Genomic DNA, 19,227 nt, shown 5'->3' with positions numbered 1-19,227 from the left:
GCTGTGCCTCATACTGTACAAGTCATACTATAGGAGAATTAGCCACCAGCTGTTTTTAGCTGTTCCATAAACTAGCTGATTAGCATGCATGCGGGGGAGGGGGGGGGGGGGGGGGGGGGTGGTGGTACATTAGGGGTTAGTTTTGCAAGGGGTTTTAAGTTTGTCATTTGAGGAAGGTAATGAGAAACACACAGTCCCTCTCTCATTCTGCAATATGTTTTAAGGGGTTGGAGAGAGCAGGTATTAGACTGGATATCTAGTCACATCCATGTTAAGCGATTTAGTCCCAACCATTGCGTATGTTTTGAAAACGCTAAGTAGGGAACAGGGGGACACGTGTGTTTGATACCATTCCTTATTCCGTTCCATGCATTACGAGAGCCTGCCCTCTGATTGCTACCTCCACCAGCCTCCAAGTAGGGAAGAAGATTGATACAGGGGCCACCAGAGACATGCACTCACCGGCCACTTTATTAGGTACACCTGTTCAACTGCTCAAATATCTAATCAGCCAATCACATGGCAGCAACTCAATGCATTTAGGCATGTAGATGACCTGCTGAAGTTCAAACCGAGTATCAGCATGGGGAAGAAAAGTGATTTAAGTGACTTTGAACGTGGCATGGTTGTTGGTGCCAGACGGGCTGGTCTGAGTATTTCAGAAACTGCTGATCTGCTGGGATTTTCACGCACAACCATCTCTAGGGTTTACAGAGAATGGTCCAAAAAAGAGAACATTTCCAGTGAGCGGCAGTTCTCTGTGCGAAAATGCCTTGTTGATGCCAGAGGTCAGAGGAGAATGGCCAGACTGGTTCGAGATAATAGAAAGGCAACAGTAACTCAAATAACCACTCTTTTACAACCAAGGTATGCAGAAGACCATCTCTGAACACACAACACGTCAAACCTTGAAGCAGATGGGCTACAGCAGCAGAAGACCACACCGGGTGCCACTCCTGTCAGCTAAGAACAGGAAACTGAGGCTACAATTCGCACGGGCTCACCAAAATTGGACAATAGAAGATTGGAAAAACGTTGCCTAGTCTGATGAGTCTCGATTTCTGCTGCGACATTCAGATGGTAGGGTCAGAATTTGCCGTAAACAACATGAAAGCATGGATCCATCCTGCCTTGTATCAACAGTTCAGGCTGGTGGTGGTGGTGTAATGGTGTGGGGGATATTTTCTTGGCACACTTTGGGCCCCTTAGTACCAATTGAGCATCGTTTAAATGCCACAGTCTACCTGAGTATTGTTGCTGACCATGTCCATCCCTTTATGACCACAGTGTACCCATCTTCTGATGGCTACTTCCAGCAGGATAACGTGCCATGTCACAAAGCTCAAATCATCTCAAACTGGTTTATTGAACATGACAATGAGTTCACTGTACTCCAATGGCCTCCACAGTCACCAGATCTCAGAGCACCTTTGGGATGTGGTGGAACGGGAGATTTGCATCATGGATGTGCAGCCGACAAATCTGCAGCAACTGCGTGATGCCATCATGTCAATATGGACTAAAATCTCTGAGGAATATTTCCAGCACCTTATTGAATCCATGCCACAAAGAATTAAGGCAGTTCTGAAGGCAAAAGGGGGTCCAACCCAGTACTAGCAAGGTGTACCTAATAAAGTGGCCGGTGAGTGTGTACGTAATTCATTCTGTGGGAGGCAGAGTCTCATTTCTTTGTAGAAATATATTTCTCTGTGTGTCATGACATGATAGACAACCCCATAGACCACACACCTCCAGCGGCCATCCATTCAGTGTCCTTGGATTTGCCTCGGGCGTCCCATTCATTTTGGAGGCCTATGCCACTTAATTCCCCTCATACTGTACATGCTGAGGTGTGAGGGTTGATGATGGCATGCTTGCTCACCATCTCCTTCATGCAAGCCAGCAGCTGCAGGCTACTGCTGTCTCTGGAATACTAACGGACATAGTACTGGTGCTGCACATGACCAGGGTTCTAACCCAGGACTATTGAACAAGGTGGCGCTGGATTGCATTATCCAAACCCGGCTCACGTTTATTCATGTAAAAATGCATTACAAAATACTGCTAAAATGCTGAATGAACGGAGGAACGTAACAATGCTTTTGCTTTTAACAGCGTCGTCATTGGCGATCAAAGTTAGTTACTCTATCATTACTAAGTATATCGTTTAATTTGCCTTGAAATATTTACATAGTGGCGGAGCCATGTTGACCAGGTGATGCAATACCCCTCTTACATTCTTTGGGGAGAACCCTGATGACCAAAACCTGCAGAGAGATTTTAAAGGCTGTGAGAAGTATGTTATGGATATAGTCCTTATGAAGGATATCTGGAGGCTGCAGAAATGTCCATTCGTAAATAAAAATGAATATTGTCCCCCTCATGTTTCATGATTACTGGCTCATACAACATTGGTATGAGAAGTGTTGAGCATGAGTGATTGTGAACTTTGTGTATCAATGTGTACCAGTTATAGATCCAGTACACCTTATTTAAGATTGCCAGTTACACAATGTGCCAGTGCGGTGAAAAATATTGTAAGACCCTTGACATTACACACATTTAGCTCCAGTCAATCAGGAAGATGCACAGATGTTAGCGGATCATTAGTATATTAACATGTTTACAGCCCTGCTGTTGTTTCCCGGCATTGAAAATCCAGCCCAGTCCTTATTTTTCCCCAGACTGGAAATGGCTGCAGAGTGAACCCTCTGGCTCCTTCTACAGTATCTATGCAGAGTGAACCCTCTGGCTCCTTCTACAGTATCTATGCAGAGTGAACCCTCTGGCTCCTTCTACAGTATCTATGCAGAGTGAACCCTCTGGCTCCTTCTACAGTATCTATGCAGAGTGAACCCTCTGGCTCCTTCTACAGTATCTATGCAGAGTGAACCCTCTGGCTCCTTCTACAGTATCTATGCAGAGTGAACCCTCTGGCTCCTTCTACAGTATCTATGCAGAGTGAACCCTCTGGCTCCTTCTACAGTATCTATGCAGAGTGAACCCTCTGGCTCCTTCTACAGTATCTATGCAGAGTGAACCCTCTGGCTCCTTCTACAGTATCTATGTGACGCTTCATTACCCTGTGTCCTGAATGCTGAGGACGTCCAGCTGCCGCTGTGCAGCCTGGGTAATCATCTCCAGAGGCAATGCCTTGGAGGATGCCACTTTCTCACACACACACACACACACACACACAAACACACACAAACAGCCTAGGCATTAATAATGCAGCGGGGAACCAAGCTGACAGCAGCAATAGCAACACAGCAACGCCTCTCAAACTAGTTCAAACGCGAGCGGCAGCAATACACACACAATGGGTGCTGGTGGTGTCACTCACCCCCAACAGCCACGGTGGGATAATTGCATGGCTCACAGTCTCTCTCTGGGAGAAAAACATTGCTCTTTTTAAATTACTTCTGAGAACTTCACATAAAGTTAAAGGTATGGAGGGTTGGGGGGGGGGGGGGGACAGCCTCATCTCCAGAGGATTAGGTGTGACATTAAAGATAACTTTAATTCCCACTGTTCTCCAGCAAGGAGATTAGGATGATCAGCCACTGTCTGAAACCCCCCCTCCTTACTTCAATGCTCCCAGGTAGGCAGGGGGTCTATTGCCAGAGGTCAGGCACCAAACCTAAATCCACATCAAAAGGAGCCCGCATCGATCTGGACAGAGCACCTTGTTAGAGAATTGGTGTCTTTATCCTTTCTCTCAGTCGTCGGTAACATCTATGGTGCAGCGTCTTTCTGTCTTGACTTTGGAAGCAGGGATTTATTGATTTAGTCGTAGTTTCTCTCATCACAGACTGAGTGAATGTGTAGGAGTGGATAGGGTAGGGGTTCTGTTGAGCCCCGAGGCGGTCTGAGGATGACAGTCTTTCCTCAGAAACACGTTCTTTGAGATGGTGGTGGGATGTGATCTGACCCATTCACCTGCAGGGAAGGGCTCCGATCGAAGCTGGGAATGATTCCTGAACTCATTAGGAAATAATGAATGAGCAAATGGTTTGTTTATGTGAAAGGGTTAGGGTTAGGGTTAGGTTTAAGAAGTTAAAATTAGCATTTTGCCCTCTCACTTGAACCCTCCTCTGGAAAGTAGAGAGCAAAGTTGTAAGTCAGCGGTTGCCGGAGTAACGGAGATTTTGGAGAAACAATATTTTACTCGGTGCAGTCCTTGTCCCCCTGCCACTGTTTCCACTGGCGTTGACACATAAAGCAGGGCACTGTCACAGTGATTAAGTGCTCTCTGCGCTCGGAGCTGGCCAGTGGAAGTGCTTTAAATCGCCTCCCCAGATCCATCATAGAGCTTCTTGAGAGTTCTCTGAAGTTCACCTTCAAAACTACTCTCCCTCACTTCACATCACCATCCCACACTGTCACTCAGGTTGTCAACACACACCCATGATCACAGGTCATTGACACACACACACACACACACACACACACACACAGGCACACACACACACACACGCACACACAGGCACACACACACACACACACACATACACACAGGCAAACACAGGCACACACGCACACACACACACACACACACACACAGCTTGTATAAACCGTTGTGCTTTGATGTACTGATGTGATGTGGCTGAGTAATGCTTAAAGCTCTAGCTTAACACTTAGCTCTCCCCAGAGGGGAATTGGCTGGCCTACTACTTTGTTAACAATGTGAAATGGGTGGGGTTGTGGCTTGTAAAAGTAACCAAGACCATTTCTGCTAACCCTAACCCTAACCCTAACCCTAACCCTTAAACAATTAGTTCAGATGTTGAATCGTAGCAACGGCTGAGGTTAATGTACATGGACCTGCACCATTAAGTTGTTTACACATCTCCTCTGGGAGCGGCAAGGGAGACACACACTGCACTCAGGTAGCCTCGTATCTCCCAACAAATTTGTTTTCAACCTCAACTTTTCAAGGTTGAAATGTTGATAAACTGTCTCCCTGGTTGCTTTGGCGCAATGCCACGGTTTTCTTTTTTTTCCACGTTGTTTATCCGAAATGAAGGGGGCCAATTCCCCACTCGCAGTGAGCAGCTTTAATGAATGCATCATAACACGTGTGAACAAATCTGCCTCTCATTTGAGTCACTAAAGACACCTCAGTGGGTAAACAGCTGTACATCCGTGTTCTGAGCTTTCGTTTCGCAGCTTGACAGACTTGGCTTTTATTTATAATACTTAGGAGACAGCTTATAAATGATGAGTGTTTTAGAAGATACAATGTGTGTTGTTAACCCTCATAGGTGCTCCTACCCAAAGTAGCAACCGACTATGAACATAGCTAAGGAAATGATACTACAGGGAAACGTGTTCATGTGGAATGTCGCTCTGGTCGGTAATGTTTCTTGACAGCCATGTAATCTCCTCGCTCCCGGCGTACCGGGTGCCATTGGAGAGAAAGTACTTTACGTGTGGCCGCCATGTTTGTGTTTGTTTCTCTCCTTCTCTCGTTGACAGCTTTATGAATGAGTGACGATGAAGTCCACGGGTCTTTCAACTGTGTTCTTGTACTCTTTTTTTTTTTTTTTTTTTTTCAATTTGAAAAACATGGTTTGTGTTATCGTAACACAACAATCTAAGTAAAGAATATGTGCCTGAGATTGTCATGCTCAAGTGAGTCATTTTCTCCTAACACGATAAAAACCAATGATTCAAGTCCTGCACCAACCACCTCTATCACAACACATATCGCAGATGTTGTCGTCAATTGTATGCATTTGTTGTGTTGTCAAGCTGTATTTTCTCGCTAACATGATTATCTCTAAGATTCAGAGAAACTCCTCTGCAGCAGTAAGTCACATACTGTAGGCAAATATAGGAGATGTAGACACTAACGTGGTGTGAAGGAAAATAATGGACTTACACTAGCACATCTTCCCACAAAGTTCAAAGCCTTGTGAGTCACTGGACGCCGCCCACCCCCAAAAAAGGATTATCATATCATTCACGATAATCACATATGAATACACAAATGTATATGTTTATATATATATATATATATATATATATATGGAGAAGTCCTGAATATACAGTGGGGGAAATAATTATTTGATCCCCTGCTGATTTTGTTAGTTTGCCTGATTACAAAGAAATGAGCGGTCTATAATTTTTATGGTACTTTTATTTTAACAAATAGAGACAGAATATCAACAAAGAAGTCCAGAAAAAACACATTATATAAAGTTATAAATTGATTTGCATTTGATCGAAGGAAATAAGTATTTAATCCCCTACAAACCAGCAAGAATTCTGGCTCATACAGACCGGTTATATGCCCATGAGGCACACAGATTACTCCTGTCACTTTAAGAAAGTACTCCTAATCTCTGCTTGTTATGGGTATAAAAGACACCTGTCAATAGAATCAATCTCTTCCATTCCAACCTCTCCACCACCATGGGCAAGACCAAAGAACATTCAAAGGACCTCAGGGTAAGAGTTGTAGACCTGCACAAGGCTGGAATGGGCTACAAGACCATCAGCAAGAAGCTTGGTGAGAAGGAGACAAATGTTGGTGTAATTATTAGAAAATGGAAGAAATACAAAATAACCATCAATCGCCCTCGGCCTGGAGCTCCATGCAAGATCTCGCCTCGTGGGGTAAGGATGATCATGAGAAGGGTGAGGGATCAGCCCAGAACTACACGGGAGGAGCTTGGTAATGATCTCAAGGCAGCTGGGACCACAGTCACCAAGAAAACCATTGGTAACACACTACACCGTAACAGATTGAAATCCTGCAGTGCCCGCAAGGTCCCCCTGCTCAAGAAGGCACATGTACAGGCCCATCTGAAGTTTGCCAATGAACACTTAAATGATTCAGAGAAGGCTTGGGAGAAGGTGATGTGGTCAGATGAGACCAAAATTGAACTCTTTGGCATAAATTCGACTCTTCGTGTTTGGAGGGAGAGAAATGCTGAATGCTACAATCGTAAGAACACCATCCCCACCATCAAACACGGAGGTGGAAACATTAGGCTTTGGGGTTGTTTCTCTGCTAAGGGTACAGGACGACTTCACTGCATTGAGGGGCCAATGGACGGGGCCATGTACCGTAAGATCTTGGACGAGAACCTCCTTCCCTCAGCCATAGCACTGAGGATGGGTCGTGGATGGGTCTTCCAGCATGACAATGACCCAAAACATACGGCCAAGGCAACAAAGGAGTGGCTCAAGAAGAAGCACACTAAGGTCATGGAGTGGCCTAGCTAGTCTCCAGACCTTAATCCTATAGAAAATTTGTGGAGGGAGCTGAAGCTTCGAGTTGCCAAGCAAAAGCCTTGAAACCTTCAGGATTTAGAGAGGATCTGTAAAGAGGAGTGGACCAAAATCCTTCCTGTGTGCAAACCTGGTGACCAACTACAAGAAACGTCTGACTTCTGTGCTTGCCAACAAGGGTTTCTCCACCAAGTACTAAGTCATGTTTTGCTTGGGGATCAAATACTTATTTCCTTCGATCAAATGCAAATTAATTTATAACTTTATCTAATATGTTTTTCTGGACTTTTTCTTTTGATATTCTGTGTCTATTTGTTAAAATAAAAGTACCATAAAAATTATAGACCGCTCATTTCTTTGTAATCGGGCAAACTAACAAAATCAGCAGGGTATCAAATAATTATTTCCCCCACTGTATATCGTTAAGATATATATTAACACTGGTTCTTCAGTAACTATTCAGTCATACATGTTTTAGAAGCCTAATAGGTTAGATTAGATTCTCAAACCAGGATGTGAAAATAGTAAGCCAAGGTAAGACAAACACCTAGGTACAGCTGGCCAATAGCGAACGCTGGGTGTCTTCACCTTCAAAGTGGGTTTAGGTTTTAAGGACTTCTCCTGAGTGAACAAAGTTCTTATAGAAGGTGACAGGAGCATGTGGCCAGCACAAAGTGATTACCTGTTTCCCTGTCACTTTAAAGTGATATGCTACATGTTCCACAGTCAATTCCCACCAGTTACCTGTGACAGCAAGAAATTGGCAAAGCTGAGACCCACAAAATGGGTTTTTCACTTGAAGTGGAGCGAGCGCTTCGAAGCCAGACTTCAAGTGAAATAAAAATCAGCAACATGGAGTCATTTAACTCCTTGCTTCCAGTAATCATCAGATTGTGACTATAGAAGAACATATGATGTTATTTAGTAAGGTTAGGGAGAAGGTTGTGAATATACTAGGACATACAGTATGGTGTTAAAGATATTATTTAGTAAGGTTAGGGAGAAGATGGTGAATATACTAAGACATATGTTGTGAAAGATGTTATTTAGAAAGGTTAAGGAGAAGGTGGTGAATATACTAAAACATATGTTGTGAAAGATGTTATTTAGTAAGGTTAAGGAGAAGGTGGTGAATAAATCACGACATATGTTGTGAAAGATGTTATTTAGTAAGGTTAGTGAGCTATGTTGTGAGTAGGTTTGTCTCAAAACAACCAATTAGCATGTATGGCCACATTTCTGTCCTGAAAAACCCTACCCTTGCATGAGACTAGCACTTACTGTAGAAGAATGAAGCAGTGCTGAGTTCTAGGTTGTTGTTGCACGTGTGGATATTGGGACACAGCCAAAATGTTCTTCTCAAGACAAAAGAAAAGATGTGCAACTGCTAGGGGGAAAAAAAACATATGTATGATTAATTTTGTTCTGGTTTGGTTCTGATACACCATAATGCAAAATGAAATGATCCACACGATGGTATGTAATATATATATACATATATATATATATGTGTGTGTGTGTGTAAATGTATAAATGTAATTTCGTTCTGTGTCAGCCATGCATTTCAGCATTATTTATATGTCTTATGTTTCCCACGTTCTCACGGGGTCCTGGAGGGAGGAAGGACAGCGGGAATTCATGCCCAGGGAAGCACTTTTTTCTCATTATCTTGTGGAACAGTTGCCTAGAGGAGCACAACTACGACGCTGCATCTTTACAAAACTGGGACAATTCAAAGGCTTTAACACACTTCAATGAATATGTATAATGGTAGAAGTACTTACGCCTTAATCATGGTTAACACTATAGCTCAGGATGTGGTTGCTGCGAATGCTATTTAGCAATTAGGCTAATATGTGTACGCGTTCTTGAACATGTGTTAAATCATGCACACTAATCCAATTATATAGATGTCTGAAGCTACAGAATGTCATAAAGTATTGATCCTGTACTTATTTGTTAAGGTGCCTCTATGTTTCCAACCCACTTTATAGTAGCACCTAACACCTAATCAGTTAGTAGTCGTATAGTAGCACCTAACCTAACACCTAATCAGTTAGTAGTAGTATAGTAGCACCTAACACCTAATCAGTTAGTAGTAGTATAGTAGCACCTAACCTAACACCTAATCAGTTAGTAGTAGTATAGTAGCACCTAACCTAACACCTAATCAGTTAGTAGTCGTATAGTAGCACCTAACACCTAATCAGTTAGTAGTCGTATAGTAGCACCTAACACCTAATCAGTTAGTAGTCGTATAGTAGCACCTAACACCTAATCAGTTAGTAGTCGTATAGTAGCACCTAACCTAACACCTAATCAGTTAGTAGTAGTATAGTAGCACCTAACACCTAATCAGTTAGTAGTAGTATAGTAGCACCTAACCTAACACCTAATCAGTTAGTAGTAGTATAGTAGCACCTAACACCTAATCAGTTAGTAGTAGTATAGTAGCACCTAACCTAACACCTAATCAGTTAGTAGTAGTATAGTAGCACCTAACCTAACACCTAATCAGTTAGTAGTAGTATAGTAGCACCTAACCTAACACCTAATCAGTTAGTAGTAGTATAGTAGCACCTAACCTAACACCTAATCAGTTAGTAGTAGTATAGTAGCACCTAACCTAACACCTAATCAGTTAGTAGTAGTATAGTAGCACCTAACCTAACACCTAATCAGTTAGTAGTCGTATAGTAGCACCTAACACCTAATCAGTTAGTAGTAGTATAGTAGCACCTAACCTAACACCTAATCAGTTAGTAGAACGTGGTGATGGGGGGGGAAGCCCTTTGAGCTCAATGTCACTTACTTAACTACTTTCACTCGTGTGTGTGTGTGTGGGGGGGGGTGGGGTATTAGTACTAAGAAAGGTGCTAAAGATATGATAGCAGTTACAGCATATGTTTAATATATTCATTTTAATGTCAGAGCCAGCACAAAAATATATTTAATACTTAAATAACAACATGCTGTTGTGTGGCACACCTGGATTTGTAAGCTAACAATGACCAGCAACGACCAGCAATGACCAGCAATGACCAGCAATGACCAGCAATGACCAGCATTGACCAGCATTGACCAGCATTGACCAGCAATGACCAGCTGACCACTGCAGCTCACTAACAAGCCAACCTTTCCCTGCCTGTGTTGTGCCTGTGGACGAACAGTCCTTCAAACTTGGCCTTGTCTTGGCAGAGAGACCTTGACTGGTGTTGTGCAAGTAGAGTCATTCTGGCTGCGCCACATGCTATTATTGACAGGTTAATAGCCACATAATATGCTACACTAGCATTGTTAACAATAGCGCTCATTTGGCCCTCATTCGGAATTCCACTAAAAGCCACTGAAGCTTCTGTGTTTTTTCCAACTGACACACACACACACACTCACACCACCCACAAGTAGTAGTAGAAGGGTTGTTTAATCTTGTATACAAATCAACAAAGGCTGTCTTGGTGTGAATCTGTTAATATGACGGGTGCAACTCACTTCCTCCCAGAGCCTCTGTCGGGGCGCGACAGACGTCTGTGTATCAGCTGTCAACCTTTCAACTTCCCGGACACTTCCAATACTTGCATGCAAATGAGCAATTTGGCAGCTCTGCAAATTATAGCAGGACTTGGGTGCCCTTCTCATACTTCATGGCAGGTGCCAGTCAGCTCCGCCATGTCATGTGTCATGTGTTTGCCAATACAATCTAACCTTTCAAGTTTTTCCCTGAAGGCCGGACGCTGTAAATAACTTTCATCCCAAATGATAACCTATTCCCCATATAGTGCAATGCTTTTGTAGCCAGAGCCAAGAGCCATGTCCTACAGGCAATTGGGTGTGATTTAATAGGGTATGATTTGCTCAGAGAGAGAAAGAGAGAGGGGGGGGGAGAGAGAGAGAGGGAGAGAGTGAGAGTGAGAGAGAGAGAGCGACTTCAAAGGCCCCAGAGCAATAGGGTCCACAGAGGGACGGGCGCTGATAGATGATGTGTGAAAGCACCGCATCATATCCAATAAGTAAATAAATAAGTATGATCTGCAGTAATAACAGCACTTCTGCTCTTCATAAGTCATACCTCCCTCCGCTTCTCCCCCTGTTTCAGTATCCTCACAGCAGGGTTGTTCATCTCATGTTTATCCCTGGCATACTGTAAAAGCACAATGACAATCGGCAGAAGGAGAACTACTGGAGAGAGAGAGAGAGAGAGAGAGAGGGAGAGAGAGAGACAAACACACAGAGACAGACAGACAGACAGCAGAGAGAGAGAGAGAGAGAGAGAGAAAGAGACAAACACACAAGCAACAGAGAGAGAGAGAACACACCTCCACAGTTTTCATCAAAGTAAAGTTCCGCCAGACAGATAAACCTTACTGCTGTCTCATTTACTCCGGTCCACGCAGCATCTCAACAGCGATGAGAAAATCTCAAAACAATACTTTTTCTGTTGATTCAGACAGGAAGTGTACATTAACCAGGGGAAGCATGAATCAAGCAGAAAAATAATCCAATATTTGTGGCTATCTAGAGGCTTTTGAAGTGGGGGGAAAACTAGTCTCATCTGGTGCAATGACTGTGTTCTACATTACACGGACCCTGACGAATAAACAAATAAATAAGAAGGAGACCAAAAGGATATGGAAATGTGCGTGTATGTGCTTGGCTCTTCTTCGGTGGTGGCCTCAGAGGGGAGTCATGTTCTGTTATGTGTGTGAGGTGCTAAGTGTTTCCTGGAGGCTGAGGGTCACAGCGAGGGGAGAGAGCAGGCTCAGGTGACAAGCCCCCATATCCTGCTGTCTCGCTCTCTATTCTGCTGGTCATGGGAGGCTGATGGAGGTAGACATTTGAGGCTGATGGAGGTAGACATTGGAGGACGGGCTCATTGTAATGCATGGAATGATGATTGGTGTGTTCGATGCCAAACCAGCTGTTTATATCTAGATTGTTGAACGTGATAAAATGTTTGTATTTGATATTCAAGACGTCTGCTAGTAGAAGTAACATGGCTAACTGTGACCAGTCTCTAATATAGCTGAACATTTTTTTTATTTTTGAAAATAAATATTCTAAACCATTTCTGGGATTATGCGAAATAATAAAGAATATTCAATTATATTATGGTGGGAATACATTTAGCAGTCAATTATTACCATTTGTTAGGGTTAGGCATATATCATTGGATTAGTTGGTAATGGTTGGTAAAATGGTAATGGTTGGTAAAATGGTAATGGTTGGTAAAAATGTGATTAATCAGGGCAGTACAGTGCAACAGGGAAGTTACGTTTATGTATTAAATACAGGATATAAAAAAGTGCTGGCCTGGTTCCAAGTCTGTCAGTACAGTATACATATACTTTAGCAAACTCCTGTGACTGTTGTTGACTTGTTGACATGCATGACATGTTTGGCATGACAATGGTGGTCATAGGAGATGACAAAGCACTGGAACCAGACTAACCTCGTCCCCTGGCTGCTGCGCACACTGCATACAAGCCTGGAATACCAGCGACTCAAGACAAGTGGGAGTGACTTTACTGAGTAAAGTATTTGGTAGTATTTGATTTCAGCGAATCACACGGCTGCGAGGCGGAGCTTCAAATGTGGGAGATGATTGATGCGAAGTAAAGCCAATGGCTATGCGCCGTCCGTTTTCACTGCTCTTTCTATTGGCTTAATGAAGGCCAAGTTTGACGCGTTGACCCACCAGACCTTTCTCGCATTTAGGGTAGAAGTCTCTGGGAACAAGACGAGACATTGCATGGTAAACTGTAGTATATAGGTCCTTTCAGGACATGAGGGGGAGAAAGAGCATGAGGATATTAGGCATCAATAAATGGCGGCTATCACAGTGTTTTCTGCAGGTTTCAAGCTAAGGGCACTGGGTCTTTCTCATTAATTATATCAACTCCTTTTAAGTGTTCTCATCTGCATAATGTTTCTCGCTAAATGCTTCCTCGCTCCACTGTTTACTTTTGAATCTGGCTTAATAAGTGTGACCCTCACCAACTCTGTTACCACAGACTTTTGAGAATAATAATTGCATCATGTTTGTGTTATAGCAACTCACAAACATATATGTTAGGTCTCATCTTTTTAATTGAATGTGTTGCATGGTGATTATGCTGTATTAAGTTAATTAAACAGCACATGAACACACCTGTGATAAGTCAACGGGTGTTTCTGATTCATCTAAATATTCCTGACTCCTGAATATTCCTGACTTCTGAATATTCCTGGCTCCTGAATATTCCTGACTCCTGAATATTCCTGACTCATCTGAGCACAGAGCAGAGGTAGTATTTCTACCTTGCGTCCGCTGAGGCTCTTCAGCACCATGGCCAATCCCTCCGGTTTTTAAATGAATGCTCTGTTCTCGCTAAGCCTTTCCTCTGGGAATACGGGGGATCTGACCGGGAATACGGGGGACCTTACCGGAAATATAGTTAACCTGCTACAGAGAGAATATCTAGGGCGAAAAACGCTGTAAGGAGGGAAATGACCTGACTTTGATTTGCAAAATGCTGCTTTTTCTCTGCCTTTCATGCCACACCTACCCCATTGAAGATAAAGCAACGTCCCTTGCCAGCCTAAGGAGAGAAAGAGAGTGAAGCTAGACCTAGATAAACCCTATATGATATCTCCTCAGCTTAATCAAAAGAGTCTGCGTATGGATTTGGCTGACTGCAGAGAGCAGTGTGATTGTTTTTGCTTCTCTGTAGTGGTTCCTGGGGTTTTGTTTTTTGTTTTGTTTTTCCTGGTCGTTTTTTTTTGCTTCCTGCCTGTGGAACAGCTGTGCCCTCCACACCTGCCCACACACACACCTGGTGCAGTCCATGCTGGTGGGATTGGGGAGGGGGGATTCGGTGAGGTTAGGGGGGGATGTCAGGGTCTCCCGAACACCCACACACTTCCTCACTATGGTCCAGTCCAAGCTACTGAGGCTTGAGTGGTAGTGTGTGTGGGGGGGAGGGGTTTGGTCTGGTCCAAGTTAGCGAAGATAGAGGGGGGTTTGGAGAGTAGTGGGGGCCTGTCAGGCCCGGTACATCTCTTCCCTCATTACAGCCTCTCTGCCTCCAATCTGGTTCTTTTCCCCCACGGTGAGGCCTGCAGCATAGGCACAACCCAGCACAGCAGCCTAGGCATCCGTCAACCCAGAGTCCCGCTGTCAGCCACAGCCAACACAGCAGAAGAAGAGGCTCTGGGTTGCTTGAGACAGGGAAGTCTCAGCTTGTTAGTTGGAGCTGGAGGAGTGGTTTAACTGGCACCCAGCATGCGGGGTGGGGGGGGGGGGTTTGAATGGGCCTGGGGAGGGCTCATGGTGAGCGAAGAGGAAACGGCTGTGCCATAATCCACGTGACCAGACGGATGATTTGTGAGCCTCTCTGATCTTTCTGCTTCACTTTACAGATGGGGGCGAAACAGCAAAACACTTTTTGAGAGGCAGAAAAGTTTTTGAGAGGGCGAAAGGTTGATTTGAATGGGCTCCTAGCATAGAAAACGCCACGTAGACGGCCTCAAATAAGAGCCATGTATTGTACGTCATGACTATCCTCACCCCAGTGGTGTAGAGTGCTGCCGTCTATAGAGGAATCACATGTTGCGCCTCCTACGGCTGGGGGATTGAATCCCCAACTCGAAATCTACCCTCTTTTCCCTGTCTTTTCCAAAAAACACGAAAAAAGAGATGAAAATACTTTTGAAGAGTGAGCAAGGGAGAGAGAGCAGCCCAGCACAGGGATAGGCAGCTTGGGTCCTCGAGTGGGCTGAGGGGTCTGCTGGTGTCTCTATCCCCTGGCCCTTCATTGATCCATTCACTGATTGCTAACAGAATTCACAGACTTGCCTGTCCCACGATCACAGCAATGATCTGAAGTGCTTTCACCATGACTACCGGGTCCTATCTGGTTATGATTAAAGCTCAGAGACGACCTGTGCTGAATCAGAATTGAGCCCATTTTATCAAGATGTGAATGCTTTGACCCTCAGGATGGCATGATGATAACCCACTCTTAAGTGGACCCATGTCCCCTTAATGGCATGAACGCAGGAGAGGAGCCTTCTGAGTGACCACCACTTCTACTTCAAATCGTCTCATTTATTTCAGGGTTTCTTCGGAATATACTCAATACACTGTGTGTATGGGGGGGGGGGGGGGGGCTGAGGCTGGAATTTGCATTTGCGGCGTCCTGTCTGTCAGCCGGTATTATGCATGTTATCCATTCTCATTGATTCCGACTTCTTCTCCCACTTACATTTATTCATTAAGCAGACGCTCTCTCCCAGCGTCCACCGCACACAAGGCCCTGCTTGGCGTGGTGCTCTGACAGCTTGCTGCAGGGGAGGGGTAAACAAGAGGATGCGGGTGTCCTTTTTCATCACGAGCCAAAGCATCACTGTTAACTTAGATGTATTTAGAGAGAGAAATGGGGGAGGGGAGGGGGGGAGAGAGGGAGGGAGAGAGGGAGAGAGGGAGAGAGGGTGGAAGAGTTCAAGAGGAGCTTAGGTTCTGAGTCTCCTCCTGAGACCGAGGATTAGATAATGTTTTTTTTTTTTTTTATGATTTACGCCTTGTGGTCACTACATATAGTTAAATCCCAATATACCTAAATAGTTTTGAATGTTGATATACTGTATAAAGCTTCACGTATTGTTGAAGAAATTACTTCATATATAACTAGATATCTCTTTTGTCTACACATGAAATGTAAGCTGTACGTTATATATCTATATATGTTTTGTTGCCCTCATGAGAGTGCCAAAAAAAATTGAATTATAAATATTTTATATATATTATTATTATTTTATATATATATATTATATATATTCTTTATATATTCTTCTTCTCTTCTCTCATCTCACCATCAACCTTCATCTGTGTTCCCTCCAGGTGTTACGTGGATGACAAGGTCTCCAAGGTGGCCTGGCTCAACAGATCCAACATCATCTTCGCTGGGGAGGACAAGTGGTCTTTGGACCCCCGCGTAGACCTGGTGACCAAGGGCCAGCTGGAGTACAGTCTGCGCATCCAGAAGGTGGACGTCTATGACGAAGGTTCCTACACGTGCTCTATCCAAACCCAACAACAGCCCAAGACTTCCCAGGTCCACCTCATCGTCCAAGGTAGGCCAAGGCTTGTTTAAAGAACACAGCGTCACCCTGCCGCCATCTTGGCGCTTCACTAAGGAGGCCAACACGGTTTTTTCTTAGAAGGATCTCCTATGTGGGCGCAGGACAATAGCACCACGAAAACATTTTGTGCAGTCATTTCATCGTTCAAAGTTGTTGTAATGGCTTAGAAAGACATATCCATGTCACAGGGGAGGCTGGTGAAAGTAGAAATCAGAGGACATGCTCATTGTAATGAGGAATGGTATCACCGATTTCTACCTCCACCAGCCTCCATTGCCATTTATCACTACATTTGTGTCATACAGTACACATATACAGCACATGAGCAGATACTTTCCTATTTTATTTTATTATATTTAACATTTATTTAACCAGGAAGCCCATTGAGACACAAACTCTCTTTCGCAAGGGAGACCTGGCCACGAAAGCAACAGCAGTCAATATAAGAGTACAACATTTAAAACCCACAATACAATGATCCGGCCTATAGAAAAACATGAACTCTCTATCTATAGATTGGTTGTGTGTGTCAAGCTGCATGTGTGGAGTGTTGCTTATTCCTTTCGATGAAGGAGAGAAAGAGGCTTATTCTTGTTTCCTCATCTGTGTTATTTAAAGCCATATCCTGTAAAGACTAAAACTAAAAATAGTCCCCTCATACAGGAGCATAATAGCACACACACACACACACACACACACACACACACACACACACACACACACACACACACACACACTATATATATCTCTGATTGTCATTGTATCACACACAATCTACTAGCAGGTGTTGATCTTCTCACATTCCAAATCAATGGACAATATGGTAAAGTGAAAACTGAAATATCTGGAGAAAGATATAGCAAGCTTGTATAGGAAGCTCAGTAGAATAGGGTATTAAGGACCATAAGTATTGGAAAGACAACGCATTTTGTCTTGTTTTAGCTCAATACTCTTCTTGGGCAGATCCTTTTTTCTCCGAATTGCAATCACTCTAGTACATGATAATATTTGTCTTATATGTCCACAAGACCTCTTTCCAGACCGCTGCAGGCTTTTTAGGTATTTTTTAGCTAACTGTAACCTGACCATCCTTTTTGAGAATAACTAGTGCTTTGCACCTTGCAGTGAAGCCTCTGTAGATTTATTTTATTTTTTTTACATTTTAGACATTGAGCAGACGCCTTTATCCAAAGCGACTTACAGCAAGTACATTTGTCTAAAGTAAGTGAATCATCTATCCATCAGTCATCATAAGAAAAACAAATCTATGGTAAGACCAGGGGCCATTGGCAGTCATAATGCTAGAAGAAGGAAGAATTACTTCTTTTTTTATTTTATTTACAGTAGAGAAACTGTACAGGGGGGTAGTGGGGATGAAGAGGTCTTTAGGAGGGACAGTCAAGATGTAGCCTGAAGAGATGGGTCTTCAGTCTAGGGCGGAAGATTGGTAGTGACTCTGCAGTCCTGACAGCAGTGGGAAGCTCGTTCCACCAGCGGGGCGCCAGGATGACGAAAAGCCGTGACTGACAGTGAGGTCGTGGTCAGTTGAGCATGGTGGGTAGACTAGATTAGATGGGTTGAACATGGTGGGTAGACTAGATTAGATGGGTTGAACATGGTGGGTAGACTAGATTAGATGGGTTGAACATGGTGGGTAGACTAGATTAGATGTGTTGAGCATGGTGGGTAGACTAGGTTAGATGGGTTGAACATGGTGGGTAGACTAGGTTAGATGGGTTGCGAGGGGAGGTGTATCGTCTGTGTGTCCTCCTGAGGGATGAAATAACAGGAATGGGGTGAAAGCACATTTTGATATTTGCCAGTATAGACATAGAGGGTTTGTGGGCAATACAAGATGTAGGTAGCGGTCAATACACTCAGAGTCGTGAAAAAATAATCAAATAGAATAAAAATAATTTTTAGTAGTTTCTCAGGCCTTCCTCGATGGACTCCACAGATTGACTCCTTCGTCTTTGTGTCAGGAGGCTGTTGTTCAGCTGGTGACGTATTCTGCAGCTGGTAGTCTCTGACACATTCACATTTACCTCCTGGAGGGTGTTCCTGATCTGTGGGACAGTTGTCCCTGAAATAGGGGGACTATGTATAAAAAGGGTTGTCATTTCTAAAAGATTAAACCAATATGACAATTGAATTTAAAATCCAAACTGTTGGAGAATAGAGCTTAAAGAAGACAAAATGCTTCCTCTTTCCAATACTTATGGAGGGCACTGAATTTAAGATAGATTGTTGAAGGTGATAACATTTGTTTTATTTGATATTCGAGACAAGTGTGCTAGTAATGTGGCTAAAGTCACGAATATAGCTGAAAACCAATTACTGAAAATAAATATTTTAACCTGTGCAGTTTTACACACTGTCTCTGTTTCTGGGATGGTGGGGAAATGAAAATAGTGAGGAATATTCAATTATATTATGGTGGGAGTACATTTAGAATCCAAATATTACAATTTCCATGTCAGCTTTGCAGTGCTGAGTGTCTGTTTGGGCGTCTCTCGTGACATTCTACTTTACCAGTGTATTGACCGGGATTGCTCTTCACCTGTCAGAAACGCAGACTGTTTGACTGACAGGATACAGATCTGAGTGCATGTCTATTGGATTTTGTTTGTGAGAATTCACCTGAATGATTTTTCCAGTTATTTTTGTATTATCCTTGCAAGCATGTACAACACAGGGAGGTTATGTTATTATTAGGGAGGATGTCGTTGCTTGGAACTCCTTGAAAAGTAGCACATCCCCCCTGTAAAGATACGGCGACAATGAGAGGCCAAGGTATTGTTTTACCACACAAAGGCTGCCATCTTCATATAGCTATGAACTCAAACATATGATTTATAAATAGCCTCT

At 43.5% G+C, this 19,227-nt stretch overlaps 1 protein-coding gene across 1 annotated transcript in view; it reads left to right on the top strand.

The window, feature by feature from the left end:
* Nucleotides 1-19,227, top strand: part of lsamp (limbic system associated membrane protein) — a gene marked incomplete at its 5' end in the record, with an annotated part of 140,930 nt that overhangs the window by 83,022 nt on the left and 38,681 nt on the right. Inside the window, one exon of the mRNA XM_083694545.1 lies at nucleotides 16,118-16,350. Coding sequence (XP_083550671.1) covers nucleotides 16,118-16,350 — 233 coding nt within the window. The remainder of the gene's footprint in view (nucleotides 1-16,117; nucleotides 16,351-19,227) is intronic.

Source organism: Argentina silus (genome assembly GCF_951799395.1).
Source record: "Argentina silus genome assembly, chromosome: X".
NCBI classification, from domain to species: Eukaryota; Metazoa; Chordata; class Actinopteri; order Argentiniformes; family Argentinidae; genus Argentina; species Argentina silus.
The sequence above is the reverse complement of the archived record's forward strand: the minus strand, read 5'-3'. Positions and strand labels throughout refer to the sequence as shown.